General features: G+C 43.9%; 1 protein-coding gene across 16 annotated transcripts in view; it reads left to right on the forward strand.

Moving 5' to 3' along the window:
• The window catches only part of LOC133496099 (calcium/calmodulin-dependent protein kinase type II subunit gamma), a 41,079-nt gene extending 17,148 nt beyond the window's left edge, over positions 1-23,931 (forward strand). For 2 of the 16 annotated variants that reach the window (XM_061811333.1, XM_061811336.1), the window contains 15 exons: positions 1,399-1,482; positions 1,846-1,940; positions 2,634-2,756; positions 2,908-2,991; positions 4,083-4,125; positions 4,893-4,955; positions 9,781-9,821; positions 13,322-13,366; positions 13,465-13,519; positions 13,699-13,779; positions 18,415-18,555; positions 20,013-20,088; positions 20,180-20,274; positions 20,388-20,624; positions 20,845-23,931. In XM_061811333.1, the coding sequence (XP_061667317.1) occupies positions 1,399-1,482; positions 1,846-1,940; positions 2,634-2,756; positions 2,908-2,991; positions 4,083-4,125; positions 4,893-4,955; positions 9,781-9,821; positions 13,322-13,366; positions 13,465-13,519; positions 13,699-13,779; positions 18,415-18,555; positions 20,013-20,088; positions 20,180-20,274; positions 20,388-20,620 (1,259 nt within the window). In that variant the 3' untranslated portion in view covers positions 20,621-20,624; positions 20,845-23,931. Of the gene's footprint in view, positions 1-1,398; positions 1,483-1,845; positions 1,941-2,633; positions 2,757-2,907; positions 2,992-4,082; positions 4,126-4,892; positions 4,956-9,780; positions 9,822-10,607; positions 10,692-13,321; positions 13,367-13,464; positions 13,520-13,698; positions 13,780-18,414; positions 18,556-20,012; positions 20,089-20,179; positions 20,275-20,387; positions 20,625-20,844 lie in introns of all 16 variants that reach the window. The other 14 variants (XM_061811337.1, XM_061811341.1, XM_061811344.1 and 11 more) reach the window with 10 other exon arrangements.
• Positions 23,932-23,988: the final 57 nt, after the last annotated feature.

Below are 23,988 nucleotides of genomic sequence, written 5' to 3' on the forward strand. Positions count from 1 at the left end.
AAATGAATTCACAAGATGTTTGCATGTTGGGCAGGAGATTTAAATGTAGTTAATCCCTTCAGGCAGTGATTCTCCAGTGGCGGGTCAGTAGTCTGGACCCAAAAGCAGATTGCGGCGCCATTTTGGGTGGGTCGTGGGCAGGTTTTCAAAACTGACTCTGTGTTTTCGGTTGACGACTGTAGCGACATACATTTTGTGGTGACAGAGTACCATATTTTCCGCATAATAAGGCGGACCGCATTATAAGGCGGATAGAATAGACGCTACAGTAGAGTTACGTTATGCATCCATTAGATGGAGCTGCACTGAAGGCTCAATATTGATCCGTATATAAGGCGCACCGGATTATAAGGTGCATCATCTGCTTTTGAGCAAATTAAAGGCTTTTAGGTGCGCTTTATAGTGCGGAGAATATGGTACATTTTCCAGCACTACAAGAAGCACAATCACTTTGCGCAGTTAGTATTTTGTACAAATATTTAGTGTAATTATGGCTTTAGCACCACATTAACATTGGTCACTGATACACTATGGCACATTCTGCATACAAATTCAGGTTACGTCACTGCCAGCAGTGAAATATTTAATTTACCAACTTGCAGAAGAAGAAACAGTTGAAGTACTGCCTGAAGGAATGCATTTGTTTATTTAGCCTCTTTATGATTTAGGTCAAATTGACCCCCTTTTAAAGGCAAAAAGAAATACAATTGCAAGGAGTTTTTTTTTTTCCCAATTACAATTTTGTTTGCACAGCATCAATGGTTGAGTTCACACATTTGCTGTGAAACTGTTCGTTCCACACACTTTTGGATGCCCTGGGTGAAAATCACCCAAGAACAGCCCTTCTGTTCCTGAAAAACAAATGTTATTTCCAGCTTGATTCCTGTTAAAATTCTTCTGAATGTGTCCCTGTTTGATCCACTCAACCAATCTGACTTCTGATGATTTTTTTTTAAAAAAAAAATAATAAATTGATTTTTTTTTTTTTTTAATGATTATTTAGATCAAAGCACAAGCAAGGGCGCTGTTGGCCTTGTTGCGCGCTGCACATTTCATCCAGACCAAAGCAAATTGGTGTGAACGTTTGTTTCTTCACACATGCACACACTGAGGTCTGGTTCACGCTTAGTTCATTGTGTCTTGGCAAAGGGCCGAGCGGCGAGCATTTGGCTGACTTTTAAGCACAGGCCAGATGATTAACGGGCATTTGCTTGTGACTCTACGCCGTCATAATCTGGCCTTGCATTAGATTCCGGAAGGGTCAGCGGGGTGCGAAACCCCACCCCCGCCCAACCCCCAATCACATAAAACAGCTTTGATGAGCAATAAAAAAAAAAAAGATAATGTTCAATTGTGTCTTGTGGATTTTTTATTTATTTATTTTTTTCCTTCGGGAAGGTTTTGCAGGCACGCCTGGCTATCTCTCCCCGGAAGTCCTTCGGAAGGACCCCTACGGCAAGCCCGTGGACATATGGGCTTGTGGTGAGTCGACCTCCATGAGTAATAGCTTTTAATTTTTCAGATTGTGATGCAATAGTTTGGATGTTACCCTATCTATCCCTCAATGGCTATAATCCGGGTAGCATGATAGCACCGCTATACAGTATGGTCCAATTCTGGCTATATGCTGTTTTGTATTTGCCAGGATTTTCATACTCAATGAATTAATTTTACTTTTCAATTTCATTGTCTTTTAGCACCCACAATGAGGAAATTGCCATACTTAGTTACTGCAATTGATTTTTGTGTAAATGACTTACTTATTGTTACTCTTTCAGGGGCGTATTGATCAAAATTAATCTATTGGATATAACCTTGTTTTTTTTTTTTCATGTCTTCTGTCAGGTGTTATTCTCTATATATTATTAGTTGGATACCCTCCATTCTGGGATGAAGATCAGCACAAGCTCTATCAGCAGATCAAAGCCGGGGCCTATGACGTAAGCGTCTGCGTATACAATGGGGAGCTGGCCTTTGCTAAGCAGTTTTTGAATGTTTCGTAGTGTCCAATGGAGAATTGGTCCGAAGTTATTGATCCAATCGGCCTCCCTGACGCATTGCAGAGGGGTGTGTGTGTGTGTGTGTGTGTGTGTGTGTGTGTGTGTGTGTGTGTGTTGTGTGTGTGTGTGTGTGTGGTGTGTGTGTGTGTGTGGTTTCAAACAAAACGTACGCCAACAAACAGACATTACAATTTGAATTAGTGTTCCCCTGCTATATCAGTTTGTTGTTCATGCCCTGACTATACTTTTAATTTTCAAGCTATCGGTTTTTTTTTTTCAGCCGTTTATTAAACAATGCAGTTCTACAGGAGCTGTTGTCAGCCACGGCTCTTAACCAGACGCACGTACAGACATTCTGGCGTCACAGGCACACCCCACCAGTCCCTGCGTTTCAAAAACTTCATGCATGTTACCAACATTACAACACATATGTATTTTTCTATACATTTTATGGTTACATTTGTTCTGTTCATATAGTTTTAAGTGTATGAGGTGTAGAGCTATAATAGTTTTGGCTCGCTATAGCGCTGTGTTTAAACTATTACGCGGCTGGAATGTGGCCTCCGCAATGTAACGGGGTTCACCGTGTGCACATCCAAATCAGCCTTTTTGTGAACGTGTCATTTCCTTTAGTTCCCCTCACCTGAGTGGGACACAGTAACCCCCGAGGCCAAGAACCTGATCAACCAGATGTTGACCATCAACCCGGCCAAACGAATCACTGCTGAGCAGGCTCTCAAGCACCCGTGGGTCTGCGTAAGTTACTACAAATCATCCAAGTTATAGAGGGGAAAAAATGTCTCAATGGTATCACACCGCACCCCTTGCTATATTAAGTATGGTGTTTTCAACAGCCTCGTTGAATGTGTGTGTGACATCTGTTTTTTCTTCCCCCCCCACCCTGCAGCACCGCTCCACAGTGGCATCCATGATGCACAGGCAGGAAACTGTTGAGTGTCTTCGCAAGTTCAACGCTCGCCGAAAACTCAAGGTACCAAATGAAGCTTTAATGTCTATATTTTGCATTTTCTATAAAATTATATCAGTGGTTGGCAAAGTTTGATCTGTGGGCAGTTTTGTAATATAATAGTGCACATTTACCTATTCCTGTATCTATACCAGTGGTTCTCAAACAGGGGGCAGCCATCGACTATAATGAAAGCCTTTTATTAAGTTACACCGAGCTATGGTTGTTCATGTTTTTCTTGATTACTAAGGAATAATGTTAGCAAGTGAGGTGTTACTCTTTTTTTGCAACTATCCCTGTTTTTGTGGAAATTTTGAGGCATCAAATTAAAAATGAGAGAATATATGCAGGGAAAACTAACAATCATCAGTTTGAACGTTAAAGCTCTTGTCTTTAAAGTGGATTTAAATTGAAAATAAAGTTAAAAGGTATTTGGAAATCACTGTATTTTACCCGATAGCCCATTTTTAATGGAAATTGGGTTTGTAAATTGCATAAATTTTGCCATTTTGTGCCTGAAATTGGTTAACATATATATGGTATTTGTAATGGATTTTTTTCTTCCATTTAGCTCAGCGAATAATTAGATTGATTTAGTAAAAATATGAAAATAGAGAAATTAACTGCTACATATTTTTGGTTGGTTAGGAAAACTGAAATCAAGTAAAAAATTATAGTTATATTTTGGATGCGCGTTTTAACTTATTTACTTATTTGTGAATGGCCTGGCCCATCTCCCCATCCAAAAAAAAAAAAAAAACAACCTTAGGGACAACTGTTTTCCCATCCTTTGTTAAAACTCAATCATACCTCACATTCATGGCGTATATTATATATTTTTGGTTGTTTACGGCTTTGCATTTTGAGGTGATTTCTCACTTTAACTCACAAAGCTCCCAATTCAACTGAGTAAAAGTTCTTATGAAGCAGGCGTCGCCAGCTTTGCACTACTCAAGTGTGTCGAAAAACATTTCACACAAAGCCGAGTGATTCCCTTATACCACATAATTGTTGGAAAGTAAATGTCCTGAGCCATTTAATTTAGAAAAGACCGCAGACCTCCCATTCTAATTACTTCTCTCCTACTCCTCCTCCCTGTCTTCTTCCTCCTGCAGGGAGCCATCCTCACCACCATGCTGGTGTCCAGAAACTTCTCAGGTGGGTGTGCCCTTCGCCCTCCGCTCTCCACGCAGAACATGCTGAGCAAGGAGATGATCGATTGATGATTGGTGGATAGAGTTGGAGTCTTCTGCACCTCCCCTCCCTCCCCTCCCTTCCTCCTTCCTTACCACACATGCACGCACAGCTTTAAGTAACATTAATGCAGAAACAAGGACAAGGATGCTATTATTGACTGTATGTGGATGTCACTTGTCTTTTTGTCCACGCTAATGTTTCTCCCTTTGTGTGCGCGCGCGTGTGTGTGTGTGTGTGTGTGTGTGTGTGTGTGTGTGTGTGTGTGTGGTGTGTGTGTGTGTGTGTGTGTGTTTGCGTGCGTGTGTGTGTGTGTGTGTGTGTGTGTGTGTTTGCGTGCGTGTGTGTGTACCTTTTTCTGCTCCCTGTTGAGCATTTGCATGTTAGCAAGATTGTGTGTTTGTAGGCGCACACCTTAGTGTGGTGTCGTAAAAATAGGTTTAGGATTTTTATCTGGGTCTGCTATAGAGTGACTTGTTTTTGGGCCTTATTCCAAGGTTTTTATTTGTTTTTCTTCATTTAGTTTATTCCGTGGGTTACAATTACGACCCGAGGCCTAGGAAACCACGGGGGGTGCACCTCTTTATCTTTGCTTCCAGTGCTCTTCTATCGAGCGCTGGTGATGTATAGTTCAGCCTTAATGTGCATGCCCCGTGGCTTCTGAGGCCCCCCCGCGGTCGACAGCGCAATTTCTATAGCACCTCCCAACTGTAGCATTTCTCGTCCAATAGTGGGCCGGCAGCATACCAACTCTGCTGCTGCCGCCTCCTCCACTGCCTCACTGGCTCAGGAAGGTACGTCCCAGAAGACACGCCCATCCACTTCCTCGCTACAGTCACACAAACGCAGACACTGAAGCACCTTCATGAACACGCATCTACATGTGTACACATTTAGTTCATCCAAACAGGGTGTATGGGAATCTCTTTAGATGGTTTATCAAAATAATTAAGTTAAAAAAAAAAATAATATTGGCTATATGTTTACTTTCAGTAGTTCAATTCAAAAAGTGATACCTATATATTCACTACTCATGGCGTAAAATGTATAATATATATGTAATTTGGATGATTGTAGCAAATATTTTCCAGTAGTTCAACACATACTTCAAACATGAGCCCATAACACTCAAATATCATTTCACTCATCTTTCAAAATGACCTTTAAAAAAGAAAAAAAAGGCATATACATGCAAGAAAGACTCACTCCCTTACACGAACAACGTAGGGTGAACTAGTACCTTCCAGGCATAAAAAATGTTACTGTCGGAATGTATCACTTCAACTTACAATACTTTTTACACCAATTACTACGTTTATCGTAGCCCTGGCTTTACCACCATTTTATGGCATCTTCATGTAAAGATCACTCGCATGTAGCAGCTTTTCTGTGACTAATTAAACATAGGTTGCACAGAAAAACAAATAGATGAATAGCAAGTTGCTAGGGGTACCACGTCGTGAGAGGAACTTTGAGTATATGATTGAGCTCAGGCACAGTCCACATACCGTATTTTCCGCACTATAAAGCGCACCGTATTATAAGGTGCACCTTCAATGAATGGCCCATTTTAAGACTTTTTTTCATATATAAGGCACACCGGCAAGGCAATAGAATAGATGTTACAGTAGAGGCTGGGGTTACGTTATGTATCCAGTAGATGGAGTTGGACTAAAGGCTCAATATTGATCCATGTATAACGCGCACCGGATTATAAGGCGCACCGTCGGCTTGTGAGAAAATTAAAGGCTTTTAGGTCTGCCTTATAGTGTGTAAAATACGGTAGACATTTAATGAGGGGGAGGACTTAAAAAGAGCTTCAAATGTGTTTGGGACGTTGTTAAACGTGCAAATAACCTACCCACAAGCAAGAAATTGTGTAATTTGAATTAATGGGAAAAAAAAAATCACATGAATGCATCAGTTCAACTCCTCGCATTTTATTTTTCACATCTCCACCTCATCCTCTTCACCCTTCGTTACCCCACTTGACCATTGCCACAAATTCCATCGCCACCACCACAAATTCCACCACACCCTTTCCATTTCCAAAAACGAGCTATGTCGCCACATCTGACAAACTCCATTCCGACCTCCGGCTGACCCCCGGGTGCTCTCCGAGCAGGCGTGCGCTTGCGAGGAGGAGCTCGGGGGGGGTGGCGGCACGGGATGAGGAGGGGCGATGTATCCTGGGGGCGGGGAACTGACACTGCAGGGGGCCGGCAAGAGCTGGGTTGGCGTGCTGCCATCGTCTGACCTGGGTTCTGCTGGGGAGGGATGAGACGCGGATGTTGGAAAACGGGGGAGGGGGTTTGGGGGATGAGCGCTTCAGAAGTGACACAGAAGGTGGGCTTCTGAATGATTCGTCCCCCTCGTCCCTCCCCGGTGATCTGTTTCAGTACTTACCACACATGCCTCCACGGAGGAATGCTTCGATCTAGGGCTGAACGATGAAAATTGCGATTTGTTCTTCTCCCTTTTATGCGTTTTATGTTTTATTTTATGAATGTGACAGTTTCAGAACTGCGTGTAATTTTTTTGGCTGGTTGTGTTGCCATATGAGGAGTATTTAGTGTAAAAAAAAAAAATATATATATATATATATGCTTTATGGACAATTAAGTAATACAATGTTTTTTTTGTGAGTGTGAAGATTGGGCAGAATGGTGGTGGCGTAGTATGCAGGTCTGCCTCATAGTTTTGGTGTTTGACTCTCTTCTCCTGTCATTCTGTGTGGAGTGGGCATATTCTCCACGTGATTGTGTGGGTTTTCTGTAGCTACTCAGACTTCTTTGCTAATTTCAAAACCATGCATTAGGGTTAACTTTCGATTGCTGTGTATGAGAATATGAATGGTTGTTTGTTTGTGTGCCATCCAATTGGTTTGCGACCAGTGCAGGGTTTACACGGCTTCTTGCCCAAAGTCACCTGAAAAAGGTGTCGCTAATCAGGATAAGCGGTATGAAAGATGGATGGATAATGTTTTAGGATTTGTATAAGAGTCACTGATGGTGTAGTGCAGGGTTGTCAAACTCATTTTTGGCACGGGCCACATTCGCCTTATGGTTTTCCTTCAAAGGGACGTTATGGCTGTGGAACGATAAAAATCTTTAACCGACTCATCATATTTACACATGAAATTTGTGAACTAATTTCGGAATCAGAAATCAAGGCTAATGGGTTTTTCCAACTATTGTTGTTTGGTTACACAAAAATTCTTGTAACATCTCAACGTTATTTATGATATGACAATTTTAAATTTTGGTACAGATTTGGGAAAAAAAAAAATGATGGGACATGACTTGCCTCCGCGGGCCACATAAAATCACCTGCGGTGTAGTGGCACACACGCCTGACTTTGGTGCAGGCAGCGTGGGATCGATTCCCGATCCCACATCTTGTTTAAGTCAACGCGGTGTTAAAAAGACAAAAGGTGTGTTGCTGTTCAGTTTAATTTTTAACTTTTGAGGCGTCTATGAGCAGCGTAGTAGTCATGGTGTTACTAGTCGAAAATGGGATTTTATCATATCACACTGCTGTCTTTGATGCAATGAATGGTTCAGCCCTACTTCAATCCAAAAGGGACTACAAAATGGAATGGTTTCCCTTGAATTGGCAAGTACTAAAATCAGATGATCCTCATCCCACGGGTGGGACTATGCTGCGAAGGTCGGCGATTCCGATGGTGGCTCCATTTAGATTCAAGTGCAGGACAGTGTAGAGAAGAGCGGGTTCGCCGTCACTGTTCTCCGCCACATGGGAGGGTCTGCTTTGCTCTACACTGTGCATGAAATTAGATTTGCGATTGCGGCGGATTGAAACGTGAACAGGGAAGCGGGAGTTGCTTTGGGAACGTCTGAGTGGTGCGGTGAGATTCCGGCAGGTGCTTGTGAAGGTTTGATTGTCAGCTATGAAGTCCTTTTAAAGGTTTGCGGGCTCCCTGGACCAAGTTGCCTGTTTTGTAAGTTATTTTTTGTTTTTGTTTTTTCCCCCCCTCGTCAATATAAAGTGTGACATCAGCTCTTCTCCAGTGTTTAGCTCTTGTATCTCCTTCCCCACGTATGGTTTCCATCACCACTGCAACGTGATACTGTAACCGCTTCCTTGCACCCCCTTTTTTTGCAGACTGCGGCCCGGGGTGTTATGGCTTGAGCATCGTGTCGCCTTGATCATTTCTATAAGCCTCAATGCCAAGCGAGTGTGTGTGGTGGTCCTTGCAGGAGGAGGTTTTGCCTTGCTGCCTCTCGAATGCGTGGTTATAAATACCGTGGAACCTCTAAGCTTGGATGCACTCAATGTAAGACACAGGAAAGTGCTGATTTAGTCCACTGAGTAGTGGAAATTCATGTCGGTATAACACGAAAGGTACAAGCGATGTTTTGTCCGCATATGTTTTTCAATGTTTAAACATATTTGGCCAATGAGAATTGGGAGGGGAGTTTCTTCCAATATAGACTACCGGAAAGTATGTAATTTTCATTAATTGGACCAAAAAAAGTATTGACAAGAACTAATTCATGTTTGTTCATCTTTCAGTACCAGCAACATATATTGCCTTGATTACATATTCTGCCTTCCTTACAACAAAGAGTACATGTATAAGTAAATTGAGATGTGTCATTATTTTGGCGTGTAAGTTTTATAGCCTAATAGTCAAGCAGGATATGCCGCCATTTTGCACGCCATCACGCAAATTTCCTGAAATTGCACGACCTTCAGGACAATAAAAGGTTAGAGGTTCCATGTATTTCGTCGCATGTTCTCAGAAGGCGCCGTCTCTGCGCTCTCTCAATCCGTCTGTTCCGCCCTCCCTTGCCGCCACCATTTTGTGCCTCACCTTCGCAAAGTGCAGCGAGGGTGAAGGGGTGAGTTTAGCGAGCGGATGAACACGGCTTCCGGGTGGATGGAGAGTGTTGCCAAATGGGTTTGCGTGACGCCGGTTATCAGGAATGATTTTCTGTGGATGCTGCATCGCAGAGTTGAGATTTATGTTTTTAATTCTAAAAAAAAAAGGCTTTGTCGCAACAGGAAAGCATGATTTTTCACTTTCTTTTTGCCACCTTTCGACTCTGTGCCCCTTTCCTTTGTTCTCCTGTGTCGACCCCCTTCCTCAATCCCCTCCTCACTTTTCCCACTGGAAGGTAAGAAACACGAGATTTGGTTTTTTTTTTTTGTGTCGTAAGACTGTCAATTTGAAAGGTGACCGGGACCCTTAGAGAGAAATCAATGATTATACATTAAACCAGCTCGCGGCTCTCCTTTTTAGATTTGTGGGGATCCTTTCTTCCAGGCAGGAAATGGATTCAGGAAGTTTACTTTGGGCTCGGGTTTCTTCTCGTATCCCCAAGGGGCAATGAATGGATTATGATGGAAGTGGGTTTAACAGAGGTTAGCCAACTGGACGACTAAGATTTTTTTTTTTTTTCTGGGGTGGGGGGGTAAATTTCACATAGGTGACATCGTCCCGTTTATTGCTGCCTTTGCACTTTCCCCCACCATAAGAGTCAACCGTCCAATTCTTCTCCAAATGTGAAACTCAATTTTCTGCCCATCTCTCTCCCTTTCTATCCTCCTCTTTTCTCTTTTGCCCCCCCCCAACCATCCCCCTCTTTTTCACAGCATGCAAAAGTTTACTCAACAAGAAATCCGACTCTGCTAAGGTAAGGTTGTTTTGTCACCATGATGCACTGTTCTCACATCTCCCCTTTTTTTCTTTCGACATACAGTGGTACCTCGGTTTTCGAATGTCTTGATGTTCGAAGTCGACACTATGCCGTTTATTATCAGGGAAAACTACCAAAAAAATCGCTTACATTTTTTTTAGGCTTGGAACGCATTATTTCATTTTCCATTCATTGTAATGGGGAAAACGTGCTTCGGTTTTTAAATATTTTGGATTTCAACCAGCCTTCTGGAACGTATTGTGTTCGAGAACCAAGGCACCACTGTATTCTCATTCAGTCAGTTGTTCCTGTTTTTACCTCACATGTCCACTCATTTTAAGTGGACTCTTTCAAGAAGTCCACGTCCTGAGATTGGATTTCTCTTCCCCCCCCACCCCCCCCACCCCCCCCCAAACACAATCAGTCCTTGCTCTTTTAAACATTCATATATTTTTCATGGTACTTTTTTTTTTTTTTTTCCTGTTCTCTCTTCCAAGAAATGTCTATTAAGCATCATTCCCTCCCCCCTGCCTACCTCTCTTCCTCCTCCTCCCCCTGCCCCTGGGGTCTCTGCGCAGTTAAGTGGTCGAGGCATAGAGAGTTATTGAGGCAGTAAAAAGGATGATCAAAAGGCCATTCTGTGGCACTCATCCTCTCATTTGCCCTGTTAGCGCTCAACAACTTGGGAGCCTCAACGAACATTAGCCCCCCCATTTCCGAAAAGGCGCGTGCGTGATGCTAATCTGTCTGTGTGCTCACTGAGTGTTTGCGTTGTCGTCCCAGCCTTCCACCAACAACAGTAAGAACAGTATAGTGAGCGCCATCAATGCCCTGAAAGACAGCAACATGGCAACCAACGCCCAGATGGTACAGTAGGCCCGCCGCAGTGTTGGTCCCTGCATTTTAACGCCCCCCCCCACCCCTCCCTCCCCATTAGTTGTTTATAGCATCATCATCGTGTTCGTGATTGCTTGTCGTTCTTGTTCACGTGTTGCACATATCCTGTGTACGCTCGCCCACTGAGGTTTATGTGAAAATGGACAATACAGAATTTTTTTTTTTTTTTTTTTTTATGAACCTTTTCCAAGCAGTCAAACCCGACAATGTATATAGATGGATAAAAGTGTAGTGCAAGGGTCTGTTTTTTTTTTTTAATTTTGGGCGAGTACCAGCCAGAAAAGGGGTAGGGCGAAGAAAACAACGTAAGTTTGGAAGGCACTTGGTGAACACACCTTGAGACTCTCGGTCTGGAAATGTTCCCAATAGGCCGGGGCATTTCTGTGCTTTGGAGCGCCATCACCAAGCACTTAGGGGAGGGAAAAAAAAAAAACAAAAAACTATAAATTGGAAGTAAATCAGTGAGCATATGTATCCGACCTGGGGCTACATTTGGAGTAGGCATGGGCGTTTTCTCTGGAGCTCTCGCATTTGTGTCAGACCTGAGGCCACTCTTGGGCTCTCAACATTCCTAAAGTAGGCCTGGCTGTTCACTCTGAAGCTCCAACAGTGGAAGGGGGGGGTACTTTTTTGATTAATATGGGATATGGATAAAAGTATTGGCACATGTTGCTCGAACTTCTAGGAAGATGTTGTATAAGATTACGAAATAGAATTGACTCTTAACGGACTACTGATGGCATTTAAATGTCAGGATGTGCGTGTTCTTTTTGATGTCAAAGGAGCATGATATCCAAGATGACGTGTCAGCACAGAACCGTAGTCTGGATTCTTTTCACCCTGCCTTTTTTTTTTTTTTTTTTGCTCTACAGCGTGAGCCCACTGACTATATTGTATCCAACTTGATAAATGACCCATTTGCTCCCATCGGCTCGCTTCATCGTCCGCATTTCTGTGCTGCCATCATGTTCTTCCTCTCCATAACCCGCAAAACCTACCTGTCGAATTGCTGCACTCTCGTCGCATGTTGTGATTTTTATTTTGTTTTTGGACAACTCGTACTCATTGCGTCGTGTCCCTTATATAATGCACAATCTGTTCTGCTTAGCAGCTGGAAGGGGGAAGTGGGTGGGACAAGTCAGTTGCTTCAAATCTCAGGTTTAATCGAGTAACAGTTTACCTATGGCTGAAGTACTTAAAAGGCACATTTCCACCAAGTGGTCCAGTTCATTTCACGACGACACAATCCGGAAGGGATCCCCGTCTTCTCTGTTATGTTTTTAATAAGCAGGAGGCAGTTGCTGCATCCACTACTTAAATAATGTGATTCTTGAAAAACAATTCATAGTCATAATTATATTTGCGAGCAGGGAAAACAAAACATAGCAGTAATGAAAACGAGAAAAATTAATGCATGTTTGAACGTTGGTCGAAACCTTAGTGTGTGGTCCTGCAATTTCTTTTCCAATAAGAGAAATAGCATTTTATAATATTTTACTTGTGGAAAAAAACAAGTAATGACATGAGTAGAATGTAAAGAATTAAGCAGTTATTGCTTTTTTTTTTTTTTTATTTCGAGACATATGAAGAGTTACACAACTGATTCACCATGCTTCAGTAATTTCACAATTTTTTTGCAAACGATAAGGAATATATGCGTGAGGGAATTGTCATACTGCATTGAATTGTCAATACTGCAACATCGATGCTAGTTTTGTTAGCAGTCTGCATAGTGTCAGAGCATTAAGCAAGTGGACCTTGGAAGAAGGCAAAGTTGTGTTTTCTGTAAATACACGTCTGTACGCTGCTTATTTTGACAAACTTTAACTGATTGGTAATAAAAGCATCGTCATTTTTAGTGAAGATTTATTGCTATCGGCCAAACTGCTTCTTGTTGTGAAGAGAATTGAGTTGCTTCACTGACGCCATGTAGCGCTTGTGCCTCGAATTTTTGCTCGCAAGTCAGAGCAAAAATTATGAGTGATGGCTTGTATCTCAAAAATACACAAGTCGGGTCACTTGTATTTTAAGGCATATGCATTTGGGCAATTCGACGGCACAGAACCTGCAGTCCAGTGGAGAGTCTGAGAGTTCACACATCTGAACAGTTTAGATAATGGAAAGGATCAGCCTTGTGTTGTAGTTCTACTTCTCCTGGACAAATGTGGTGCAGCGCCACCTCTGGCGAGCAGACTTTTTTTTTTTTTTTTTTTTTTTTTTTTACAAACTATTAATGTCATACTTAACTGAGGCCTCGTAGCTCAGTGGTTAGAGCACTGGTTTGGTAAACCAGGGGTTGTGGGTTCGTATACTTAACTAAAAAGAAAAGATCTGGTTTATTCAAGTCAAATCACAAATGTTATTGTACACTTTGTCACTCATTTGAGTGTAAAACCAAGGTTTATACAGGGTTATGATTTATGCCATACTGTTAAACCCCTTAAATTAGGGATCTTCTGCTTTTGTTACTCCACTCGGAAGGGTGCGAAAAATTAAAACCGTAGTCCATCCTGGCTGGACTGCATAGCTTGGTGGAAATGTGACATATATTGAGAGTACGACCACGAATGACTATTTTTTCCATTTTTTTTGCATGGCAGGAATCTCAAAGCACGGTGGTGCACAACCCTCCCGAAGGCGTCAAGGTGAGATGCGCGCGCGTACGGATAAAAAATACAGCGGCTTCTCTCACCTCTGTGCAAATGTTGTCATGCCCGTGCCTTTTTGTCGGTGTTCGCTGCAGGGATCGACGGAGAGCAACGCCACCAATGACGAGGAAGAAATGAAAGGTAGGCAAGGTACTCCCATCCGCTTTTCACTATTTTTATTTCCCGTCCCTACCGGTGAGGCGCGATTATTTTTGGTGGCAGTTGTGCGGAGACGCCGTCTTGACTGTGTTTGTACATGTTGTACGTCTGGTTGCATTGTGCGTACGTATGCGCACACGTGTGTGCGTGTTTGTGTGCGTGTGTTCTAGCGGACAGTTCAGCGCTGAGTCAAAGTAGCGCGACTGAGGAGATGCCCCCACTTCTGCCCTCACCTCAAAGCTCACCTGCCAGTAAGTTTTCTTGAAACGGGAAGCTTTGCAGTGGAGCTAACAACCAAGCCCCCCCCCCCCACCCCACCACCCTAAAAACCCTGAAACCTCCCACCCAAAACTCCTCACTTCCTCCCCCTCGCGCCCACCTCTGGCTTCCTCCGGTCACCAGCAGTAATGTCTTACACCTTCACTCTGACCTGCCAAGCTGCTGTGCAGAGGGTTCCCAGTGCTTTTTGGCGTTTCATTTTTTATTGTCGGGAAAAAAATGTTGATCACAGGGCTCCACACGGCTGCTTGAAAACTAAAATTTTTTTTTTTTTTTTTTTGGGGTAATATTCTCATGCTTACATAAATGGAACATAACTTACCCAATTACCCAAAATTGCATTTAGATAACACTACAATCCAAAAATAAACAATGCATGATTGACTTGAGCGTGAAGGTGGCCTGGGCTAAATTTATATTACCGCATCTATAATATAGAGCTCGTGCATGTGATCTCGCCATTTTCATGCCGCTAAATTGCCGGTCAAAAAGACCTGATCGACAGTGTGGGAGACATTGAACCGGTGCAAAATATTCACAATGCCTGAGACTTGTTGTGCTGTTGGTTGTTACAACAGAGAAGACAAATATTCAAAAAGGTCATTTTATGGAATATCAGCTGAAAAGACGAGAAAAGATCGATCGATTTCGGCAATTAAACGTGATGGATGGTGCCAAACCAAAATATGCACACACTTGTGTAATAATCACTTCACTTCAGGTAGAAATTATTCTTATCAATTTCAAATTCCCAAGAAGTATTTATAATGCCAAGTTGGCTCATTTGAGAACAATGAGTTAAAAAAAAAAAAAAAATTAAAAACCACAGGGAGTCGTCACCAACGTACACGGAAGCGTGTTGCGACCACACATTAATCTTTGTAATAATCACTTCACTTCAGGTAGAAATTATTCTTATCAATTTCAAATTCCCAAGAAGTATTTATAATGCCAAGTTGGCTCATTTGAGAACAATGCGTTAAATTTTCAAAAAACCACAGGGAGTCGTCTCCAAAGTACACGGAAGCGTGTTGCGGCCACACATTAATCTTTGGTAAACCTCTCGCTGACCGACTTTTTTTTAATATGCATTGTTCTCAAATGAGTCCAATGTGTATTTAAAAAAAATAAAATAAACCGTCGGTCACACAGAGGTTTACCGAAGTTCGTGTGGCCGCAACACATGTCCGTGTACGGAGGAGCCGACTCGCTATCTTTTTTTTTTTTTTTTTTTTTTTATAATAATCATAGTTAATAAATGCGAGTTTGTGTAAAACCAGGGCTCATTTATTTAAATATTGGTATTTGTATTGAAAAAATCCGAGTGGCTCCATCACTGTGTGACTTATTCTTGATCGAGAACAGATCCGGCAACGAAGTATTTGTACGCATCCAGAGTTTTCTACGCTTTCAAACTCTTCCGTGTAAATATCGACAACTTACTCACCAGATCCATGTGTAGATCCAGTTGTCCGAGACAAGCGGAAGCGGGTTAACAGTCCAATTTCTTATCAGCGAAAACATTGACTTCGGCATTAAATATGGGCCCTCTATGCCGAGCGTCTCATTTTTCTACGTACCTTCGTTTATTATCACCTTCTAAATGTCAAACTCTGGGTCATGCTATAAGACGTATTTTCGCGTCGTCTGCAACCGACTTGGCACCAAACAATGCTTTGCTAGACCGGCACTTCCGGCCAGTGACGTGATTTGATGACGTAGGTGCACGAGCTCTATAGTTTTACACCAAATTTATTGCCCTATGCTGGTTAGACTTAAAGTAGGTGTTTTTTTTTTTATTATTATTATTGGTCTTATTTATTTACATTGCCATGATGCATATCTCAGTTGTGCATCATATTAAAAATTGTCAATGTGAACCAAGGAGCGTAAGTGCAGCCTTCATGTGATGCAGTAAAATGTTTACTGTACATTTCATTTTGGTGCCATAACAACCTAGAAAAGTAGCTTAATTTGTATGTGGGGGGGGGGTGAACTTGATGAACCCTGTGATCAATTTAGTTTGCTCAATTCCAGCTTTCATGATTTTTGCAGTCACCGTGGCGAGCGCCGTGAAAACAAAATAAAAGCCATAGTTGAGTAAACCTGACTAGTCTGATCATGTGCAATTTGAACAAGAAGGAGTGAGTTCCAAATCCTCCCCCCGGTTCAATTTGGCTTTGGACTTATTTGGTCTGATCAAGCCACAATGTCGAGGCCGACTTTAATAGCTCAGCCCACTTTCCCTCGCACGTGTGCTGCGTTTCCTCCCGCACGGAATCCAGTAATTGGAACTTCCAGCCGGGGCTCGATTCGGCTCCGGCAGTGTCGGCGTGTTCCCAAATCATGTCGTGAAAAGTCATTTTGACCAACTGCGGCTGCCTCAAAATTATATTTAAAAAAAAAAAAAAAAGGCATTAAAACCCCAAAGTTGCGCAAAGCCCCCCGGACTACTCGAATCTTCTCCGCTGTGGTGTACGCTCCTAACACAAAGCAAGTTAAGCCAGGCAAAAGCCATCAGTGGTACTGTGGGAACCCTGAAGTGTGTGTTTAGAGAGAGTGTGTTGTGTGATCACTGCATTTTCCCCTCTCGTTCCGAATGTGACAGCCCCAGCTGGATTGACGACGTCCCCGCTGCCCTGCACCCGCGTCCCTGGGAACCTTTTCATACCCACTTGATCTCCTTTTCCACCGACCCCTCTGTTACTCTATTTGTGTTTTTAGGTTTTAAAAATATGTAATTTATTTGTCTTTTATTTCCAGGAAAGATATTTTAGGATGGTTGCATACCAGGAATACTACTGTCACTTGTTTCAAGGCCGTGTCTATAGCTCAGTTATAACATCCAGCCATCTTTTACAAGAATGACTGGATCTTATCACGGCTGACTTTGGACGAGAGACAGGATATACAGTGCCGAGGACTGGTCGCACAGCACGAATAGACAAACAACCGTTCACGTTGACAGCTCGGGACAATTTAGAGTGCTTTTCTTTGGGAGCGGAGTGTTTTTGAAGGAAGGCATTCAAACACCGAACTTGCGACATAGGCAGACTTCATAACTGTGCGTACCATTGTGCCAACGTCGAGGATGATGATGAAATCGTTTTTAGATTAGTTAAAAATGGCAAATTAATTGCTACTCTGTATTAAATACAAACTGGTGTGCTGGTGCAAAAAAATAAAAGTGGTACCACTGCTAGAAGTTTTACCGCAATGAAAATAGATTCTCTCATTCTTCAGTCAAAATGTTTTTTCCTGGAAATTACTCTTATCTAGCTGTCTTTGTAATTGTGGTTTTAACTACCGTAATTCCTGGCCTACAAAGTGCACCTGATTAGAACCTTGACAGAGTACATTTGTAAAGGAAATACCATTTGGTACATACATATGCCGCAGCCGTGTAAATGCCACAAGTGCCCACATTGAAACCTGCATTGAAACACGAGATACTTACAAAGATGGTACACATAAAGAGTTTAATGCTAGCGTGGCGCTAGCGCAAGCGCTAAAGGTAGCGCTAACACTGCTGGAAAAAAAAAATCTATAGAAATCTATAGAATTTGTACAGAACAACTTGTTCTATAGAGGTTCTACAGAACAATATAATTTCTACAGAAATTCAGTAGAACTTGGGTCCTAAAGTTCTGTAGTTCTTTAGAAATGTTCTATAGAAATTTTTAGCAGGGTAACCCTAGCGCCGCGGTAGTGCTTACGCTAACAGGGCCAGTTAAAATAAAACTTACCGGTAAATATCACTGAGACGCAGCAACACGCTAGCACAGCGCTAAAGCTGCGCTAATAGGGCCGGTAAAAGTCGCTTCCTCTGCACATATATTCCACCGGTCTAGCTCTTACCTTTTCCCCTCAAGTGCCCCCTTGCGGCCGTTAGAAAAAATGCACAAATTATCCGCATAACCGCGTAAATTATAGGGTTAAAAGCGTGTGGGGGGGGGAAAGTCGCTGCTTGTAGGCCGGAAATGACGGTCCACCTGCTGCTCTTGGCATGGATTGGACAACCTGCCAGCGCGTTGGTATTGTGTAACTCCCTATGTTCTACTCTTAAGAGCTCCTTTGATAATCTTTGCCCCTGCTTGTCAGAAACGCCTGCACCAGACAAACGGCCATCCCCACCCCACCTCTTTTGGGGGGGGGGGGGGTGACGTGTCCCCTTGGCCCCCCCAGGAACGCCACTGCTGCTCTCTGCAGAGGTCACCGTTTTGTCGTCACAAGCATTAAGAGCAAAGTCCGTCGGGCCAGCAGTTACATGACTTGCACATCATCATCAGAGCCAGACTCGTCCATCTTGTTCTCCTAAAACCGTGCATCATCATTGAAAAGGGGACAATACATAAAAAGGGGATAAAAATGCCATTTCATTAATTTTTTTTAAACATGATAATCGGTCCTTTTTCACAATTGATTTTGAACTGACCGTGGAAAGATGGAAGGATTCTCGCATGTGTGCCTGCTCATTTCTAACCAAAATCTTTCTTTTGCCTTTTAACCACATGACCCTGACATTTTTCCGCATCTCCATAACCTCTCGCCGGTGTCCGTCCGTCCTCCCTCGTGTGTCTGCGTTGACCCTCCATTGTGTGTTTCAGTTCCACCGCATGATATCAAGCGCATGGCTTGGAACAGCACGGGCAACAGTACCGCCGAACTTTCCGGCACGCCCGCCATCACCATCAACGCTCCAGTAGGGGGCGCCGACTCTGCCGCTGCTAAATGCAACGTTAAGCAGAGTAAGAACACCCCCGACACTAACTGACCCCCTTGCCTGCCGCTACTAACTCCGCCCCTTCCTGGCCACCATCTTGCACGCCCGTGACTTCATGTTTCGAAATGGCCGCCAAACAAGAGATTGTACAATAGTAGAGTCAAAAACATATCTTGGAACGGTAGTTTGAAACCCAAAACGTGGCTAGAACCACGGTTTGAAACCCTTGCAGTGACTTGAACCCTAACCCATAATTTGAAACCTTAATTTTCTAGATCTACCTTAAACTTGTCACCTAACCTTTACTTGAAACCAGGGGTGTGAAACTCAAATTCACAGTGGGTCAAAATTTTAAATTGAACAAAGAAAATTAACCTTTTAATATGGAACCCAAACAAGTTTTGATTTAACAATGAATATTGAACAAGCAAGGCTTATATAACTTGAAAGTACAGGTGTGCAAAATAAATTTGCTAATACTACTAATAATAACAATAGTGGTAGTATTAAAAACATCAATGGCGTTTTAAAATTTTTTAAAAATGTAATGTCTCCTTTCTGTTTGCAGCCTTCTGAGATAAATGTCAAAATTAGCTTCTTACACAGGCTAATCAATTTGAAAATAAAAAAAACAACTATGAATAAATAATCCATTCAGGCCCTAATTTGAAATTTTGGTATAGATTTTTACAAGAATCATGGTAATTGACACTAGGTTTGGCTTCGCCGGCCAATGATAATTACACTGCCGGCTAAATTTGGCCCACAGGCCAGAGTTTGACACCTACGCTTTAAACCCTCTCGTCCACTGGTGTCAAACTCAAGGCCCGGGGGCCAGATCATGGCCTGCCACATGATTTTGTGGCCCGTGAAACCAAATCTAAAGTGTCAATTTCCACGATTCTTTTTAAAAAAAAAATCTGTACCAAATTTTCATATTGTCATATAAATGATAAAGTCGAGATATTATAAGCATTTTTGTTTTACCAAACGTGAATAGTTGAAAAACATATTACCCTTGATTTCTGATTCCAAAACTAGTCCATAAATTGATGCAAATATGATGATGAGATTAAATATTTTTGTTCCACAGCCCTCTGAGGGAAACCGGAACAACAATGTAGCCCGTGAGAAAAATGAGTTTGACACCCCTGCTCTAGTCCTTACCCCAAAGGTGGTCTCGGCTGGTTTGGAGCAGGCAATTTTCCCAAAAGTGAGTGGAGTCTAGCTCCAGTAGATCGGGAGGCGTGTTCGACTGCTTTGGTACACATTCAGACCAGTTCGATTTGCCGAAGGCCTCCCAACAGTCCGCAGACTGAGATTCCGACCTGTTCGGAGGTGTCTGCGCACGTCGATGCTCGACCCGCTCGCTCGGTTTTTGTGTTTTTTTCACGAGGAGCATAGTGTTGGCGCTCGGTCGCATTTGTCCGTGCTTGTTAGCAGTCGTGACCCAGTCCGTGTCGCCCTGTGTCGCATCCCCAGCCCGCAAGCAGGAGATCATCAAGATCACCGAGCAGCTGATCGAAGCCATCAACAACGGAGACTTTGACGCCTACACGTGAGTGACTGCGCGCGCTTCGAGGCTTTCGTACTTCCAGCCTCTGAATTCTCACGCCTCTCTTTGGATTCGCCGTCGTTCCCCCACGCAGGAGGATTTGCGATCCCGGGCTCACTTCCTTCGAACCCGAGGCGCTGGGCAACCTGGTGGAAGGCATGGACTTTCACAAGTTCTACTTTGAAAACTGTGAGCGCCTCCAGACTCTCTTTCCGTTCATGTTCGAACCCTGTCCCTTTGAAACCCTAACCAGAAACTCTCACCTTGCAACGTTAACCTGTTCGATTCCCGACTGCGCGCAGTGCTGAGCAAGAACAACAAGCCGGTGCACACCACCCTGCTGAACCCGCACGTGCACCTGATCGGCGAGGACGCCGCGTGCATCGCGTACATCCGCCTGACGCAGTTCGTGGACTCGGGCGGCCGCCCTCGCTCCAGCCAGTCGGAGGAGACCCGCGTGTGGCACCGCCGCGACGGCAAGTGGCTCAACGTTCACTTCCACTGCTCGGGAGCGCCCGCCGCGCCTCTACAATGATCAGGTATGGCGTGTGGAACCCCGCCTTGGCGTTTTATGGTTTTGTGAGGCACCCTACAAATAAAAAAACTCTAAAACCTTGAAAGCCCAACTTAACCCCTCACCTTTGAACCCTCATTTTAAACGCCAAATCCAAAACCTTGTTTCAATCCTCACCTAAAAATGTACCTTGCGGTTTTTTTTAAGACGTAACACGTAATTGCGTCCTTGTTTTGTCCCCTCAGTGGTCCTGAGCCTCCACTCTGCCGGTGGAGGCGTTTTGGGGGGCAGTTTTTTTCCGGCGAGTGTGTTTGGGGGGGGCCGTCCCCCCGCGTGGATCGGCTAGCGCCAGGAGCCCGGCCGGGCCAGACGGCGTCCCTTCCCGCCACCACCAACCAACCCCGTCTCTCCTTTGACCCCGCCGGGGGTGGGGGGCACCAGCCGAGCACAAGACAACGCCCGGCCCCCCCTGCCACCCGCCGCCGCCGCCCCCTCCCCACATGTGGGATGTGATGCATGCATCTTGGCGCCTGCCTGAGCGCGGAGGGCGCGTCTTTGTCCTCTCGCCACCTCCCTTTCGGCGGCCACCTTTCTTCAAGCCCTGCGCCCGGATGAGGCGTCGCGGGGGAGGGAGGGCGACTTACACTTGTGACGGTTTATGAGTATGAGTTATGAATATACTATGTAAATTATGACTTAGATGTTCCAGAAAACCACCAAATCCCAGCAAGCATTTATCTTATCTGTGTGATGAGGGGAGGAGCGCTGATGTCGGCTTTTGTCGTGGCATAAAAAAAAAAAAAAACAAAAGAAAAAGAAAAAAAAAAACGCTTGTGACCCGCAAGTTTACGCAGAGAGAAAACGAGAGAATGAGAGGAGCGCACGGACGAGTGGAAGCGGGTGACGACGAAACTTGATATCACGAAGCACCAAAGTGTAGAACTTTTAGGGTTTTTACGTGTTTTCGTTGGGTGTGCCCCGTTTTCGCTCCCCACACTTTGGAAAACTGATTTATGCTTGTATTGTGTTTTTAGTGTCCTGTGACAAACTTATCTTTTTCCCCCCCACCGCCTCCCCCTGTTTTTTTTTTTTTTTTTTTTGTCCAACCGGCTACTTTTTAAAAAGCGCTTTTTAGAAGACAAAAAAAAAAGATTTTATTGTGAATTGAAAAAAAAAAAAAAAAACGCTTCCCACGCACGTCCTGTCCTGTCTTGTCTGTATGCAGACGTTTGTGGGGTACGGTGGGCAGGGGCCGCCACTACGGGGGTGGGCCGCCTCGCGTGAGGCGTTTGCATGTTTGCCCTCGTACGTCAGTCCTTCGCTTTCCCATCCGCTTTTTTTTTTTCCCCTCTCCCCGCTTTGTCTGGTTCTGATTTGTTTCTTATCACTGTGTAATTACAGTGCGTGTATAGATGTATGTAGAAATGTGTATCATATGTACATGCATCCTGTGTACCTCAACTGTTCCTTTGACAGAGTTTGCAGATACATTTTTAAAAATATTTTTATTAGCGGCCTCTATTTTGGCATCCCACGACTTTGTAAACATATCTCTCACACACACACACGCACCTGGTGCTGTGTAACATGTCCTCCCCACGGTGTTGTGTGATCCCCACCTGCCCCACCATGTTGTGTAATCCACACACCCCCCCCCACACACACACAAGCCGTGTGATGTTGTGATCTGCAACTTTGTTGTATTCGAACCCCACCCCACTGTTGTGTGATCAGCACCACCTCACAACGTTGTGTGATCCTCACCCGCCACAAGTGTGACGCACACCAGCCCACTTTGTATACTCTCCACCCACCCCTGTGTTGCTGTCTATGTTATCAGTCACTATTTTGTGTGATCTATGATCTGATCTGCCCACCTGCAATGCTGTGTGAGCCCCACCCGCTCCATAATGTTGTGAACTTGACCTGACCCACAACGGCGTGTGTGTGTGTGATTCACACAGGCCCAAAACGTGATCCGCACTGGCTCACTATGTCGTGTGATCCGCACGACCCACAACGTTGTGATCCACGTCCCACGACTAATTTGTGTGAGCTATGATCTGATCTGGCCACCTGCAGTGCTGTGTGATCCCCACCCGTTCCATAATGTTGTGAACTTGATCTGACCCACAATGGTGTGTGTGTGTGTGTGTGTGTGTGGTGTGTGTGTGTGTGTGTGTGTGTGTGTGTGTGTGTGTGTGTGTGTGTGTGTGTGTGTGTGTGTGTGTGTGTGTGTGTGTGTGTGTGTGTGTGTGTGTGTGTGAGATTCACACTGGCTCACTGTGTTGTGTGATCCGCACTGACCCACAACGTTGTGATCCACGTCTCCCGACTATTTTGTGCGAGCTTCCCCCGCCCCGCCACAGTATTATTTATATCCCACCCTTTTGTACGATTTATCCTAAGGCCACAATGTTGTGGGGTCCACAATGATTATCGGCACCCTGCCCACAGTGTTGTGATACAAACCGTCCTGAAATGTTGTGATCTACAAAAAAATCACATTACGTGCACCCCATAGTGTTATGAGCCACGTCCCAAAACATTGTGATCGGCACCACCTCATTCTGTTATATGTACCCGTCCCACAATGTTGTGTGCTCTTTACCCTTCACGGTTTTGTCGTCAAAACCATTTTTTTTTTGTGCTGCTGTTTGTCGTCAGCTATCATACTTTTTTTTGTTTTTTTTTTTTTTCATAATTTGCAAAGTTGCCAACCTTTAGTTCTGCACGTGACCCGCAGGAAGGGAGGCAAGGAAGTGAACGCAACAGACACACATGCACGGATTTATGATTACGACCTAGATTCCGCCCCCTGGTGGTTTTAAAAAGAATTGTGCCTGCTCAATTCTGGAGGGATTTGGTGGGGGGGGGGTCTCTAAAAAAGAGAGAGAACAAGCAGGAGCACTAGTTATTATTATGCATGTTTCAGTTACGCATTTCTACCATGTACCTACCTGAATGAGGATGGAGCTCTACTAGTGTTAATATTATTATGACGATGACAATACTTGCATCTTTTGAGATTTCCTCCATCTCGAATGTTGACTAGGTGACATGAAAAATAAACTTTTTTTTTTCTCCAAAGGGGGGGTGGGAGGAGGATTCTGGAGCCGTCCCTTGGTATGAGGCCCTCAATGTTAATTTTTTTTTCCCCCTTGCCTTGTTTATGGTATGATATTTGGGCTGTGCTCCCCACCCCGCTCCATCTTCCCTCCCTCCCCCCCGTCCCCCCTCCCCTCCCCTTCCTTACCCAGCCTTCATACGGACGCTGGAGTTTATTTTGCATGATCATGATGTACAATGAAATAACAACCATTTGGAATTGACGACTATAAAGTGTTTGTCTGAGTGTTAGTTGGTCTTCATCCTTAGCTTTGTTATTC

Source organism: Syngnathoides biaculeatus, chromosome 22 (assembly GCF_019802595.1).
Source record: "Syngnathoides biaculeatus isolate LvHL_M chromosome 22, ASM1980259v1, whole genome shotgun sequence".
Classification (NCBI taxonomy): domain Eukaryota; kingdom Metazoa; phylum Chordata; class Actinopteri; order Syngnathiformes; family Syngnathidae; genus Syngnathoides; species Syngnathoides biaculeatus.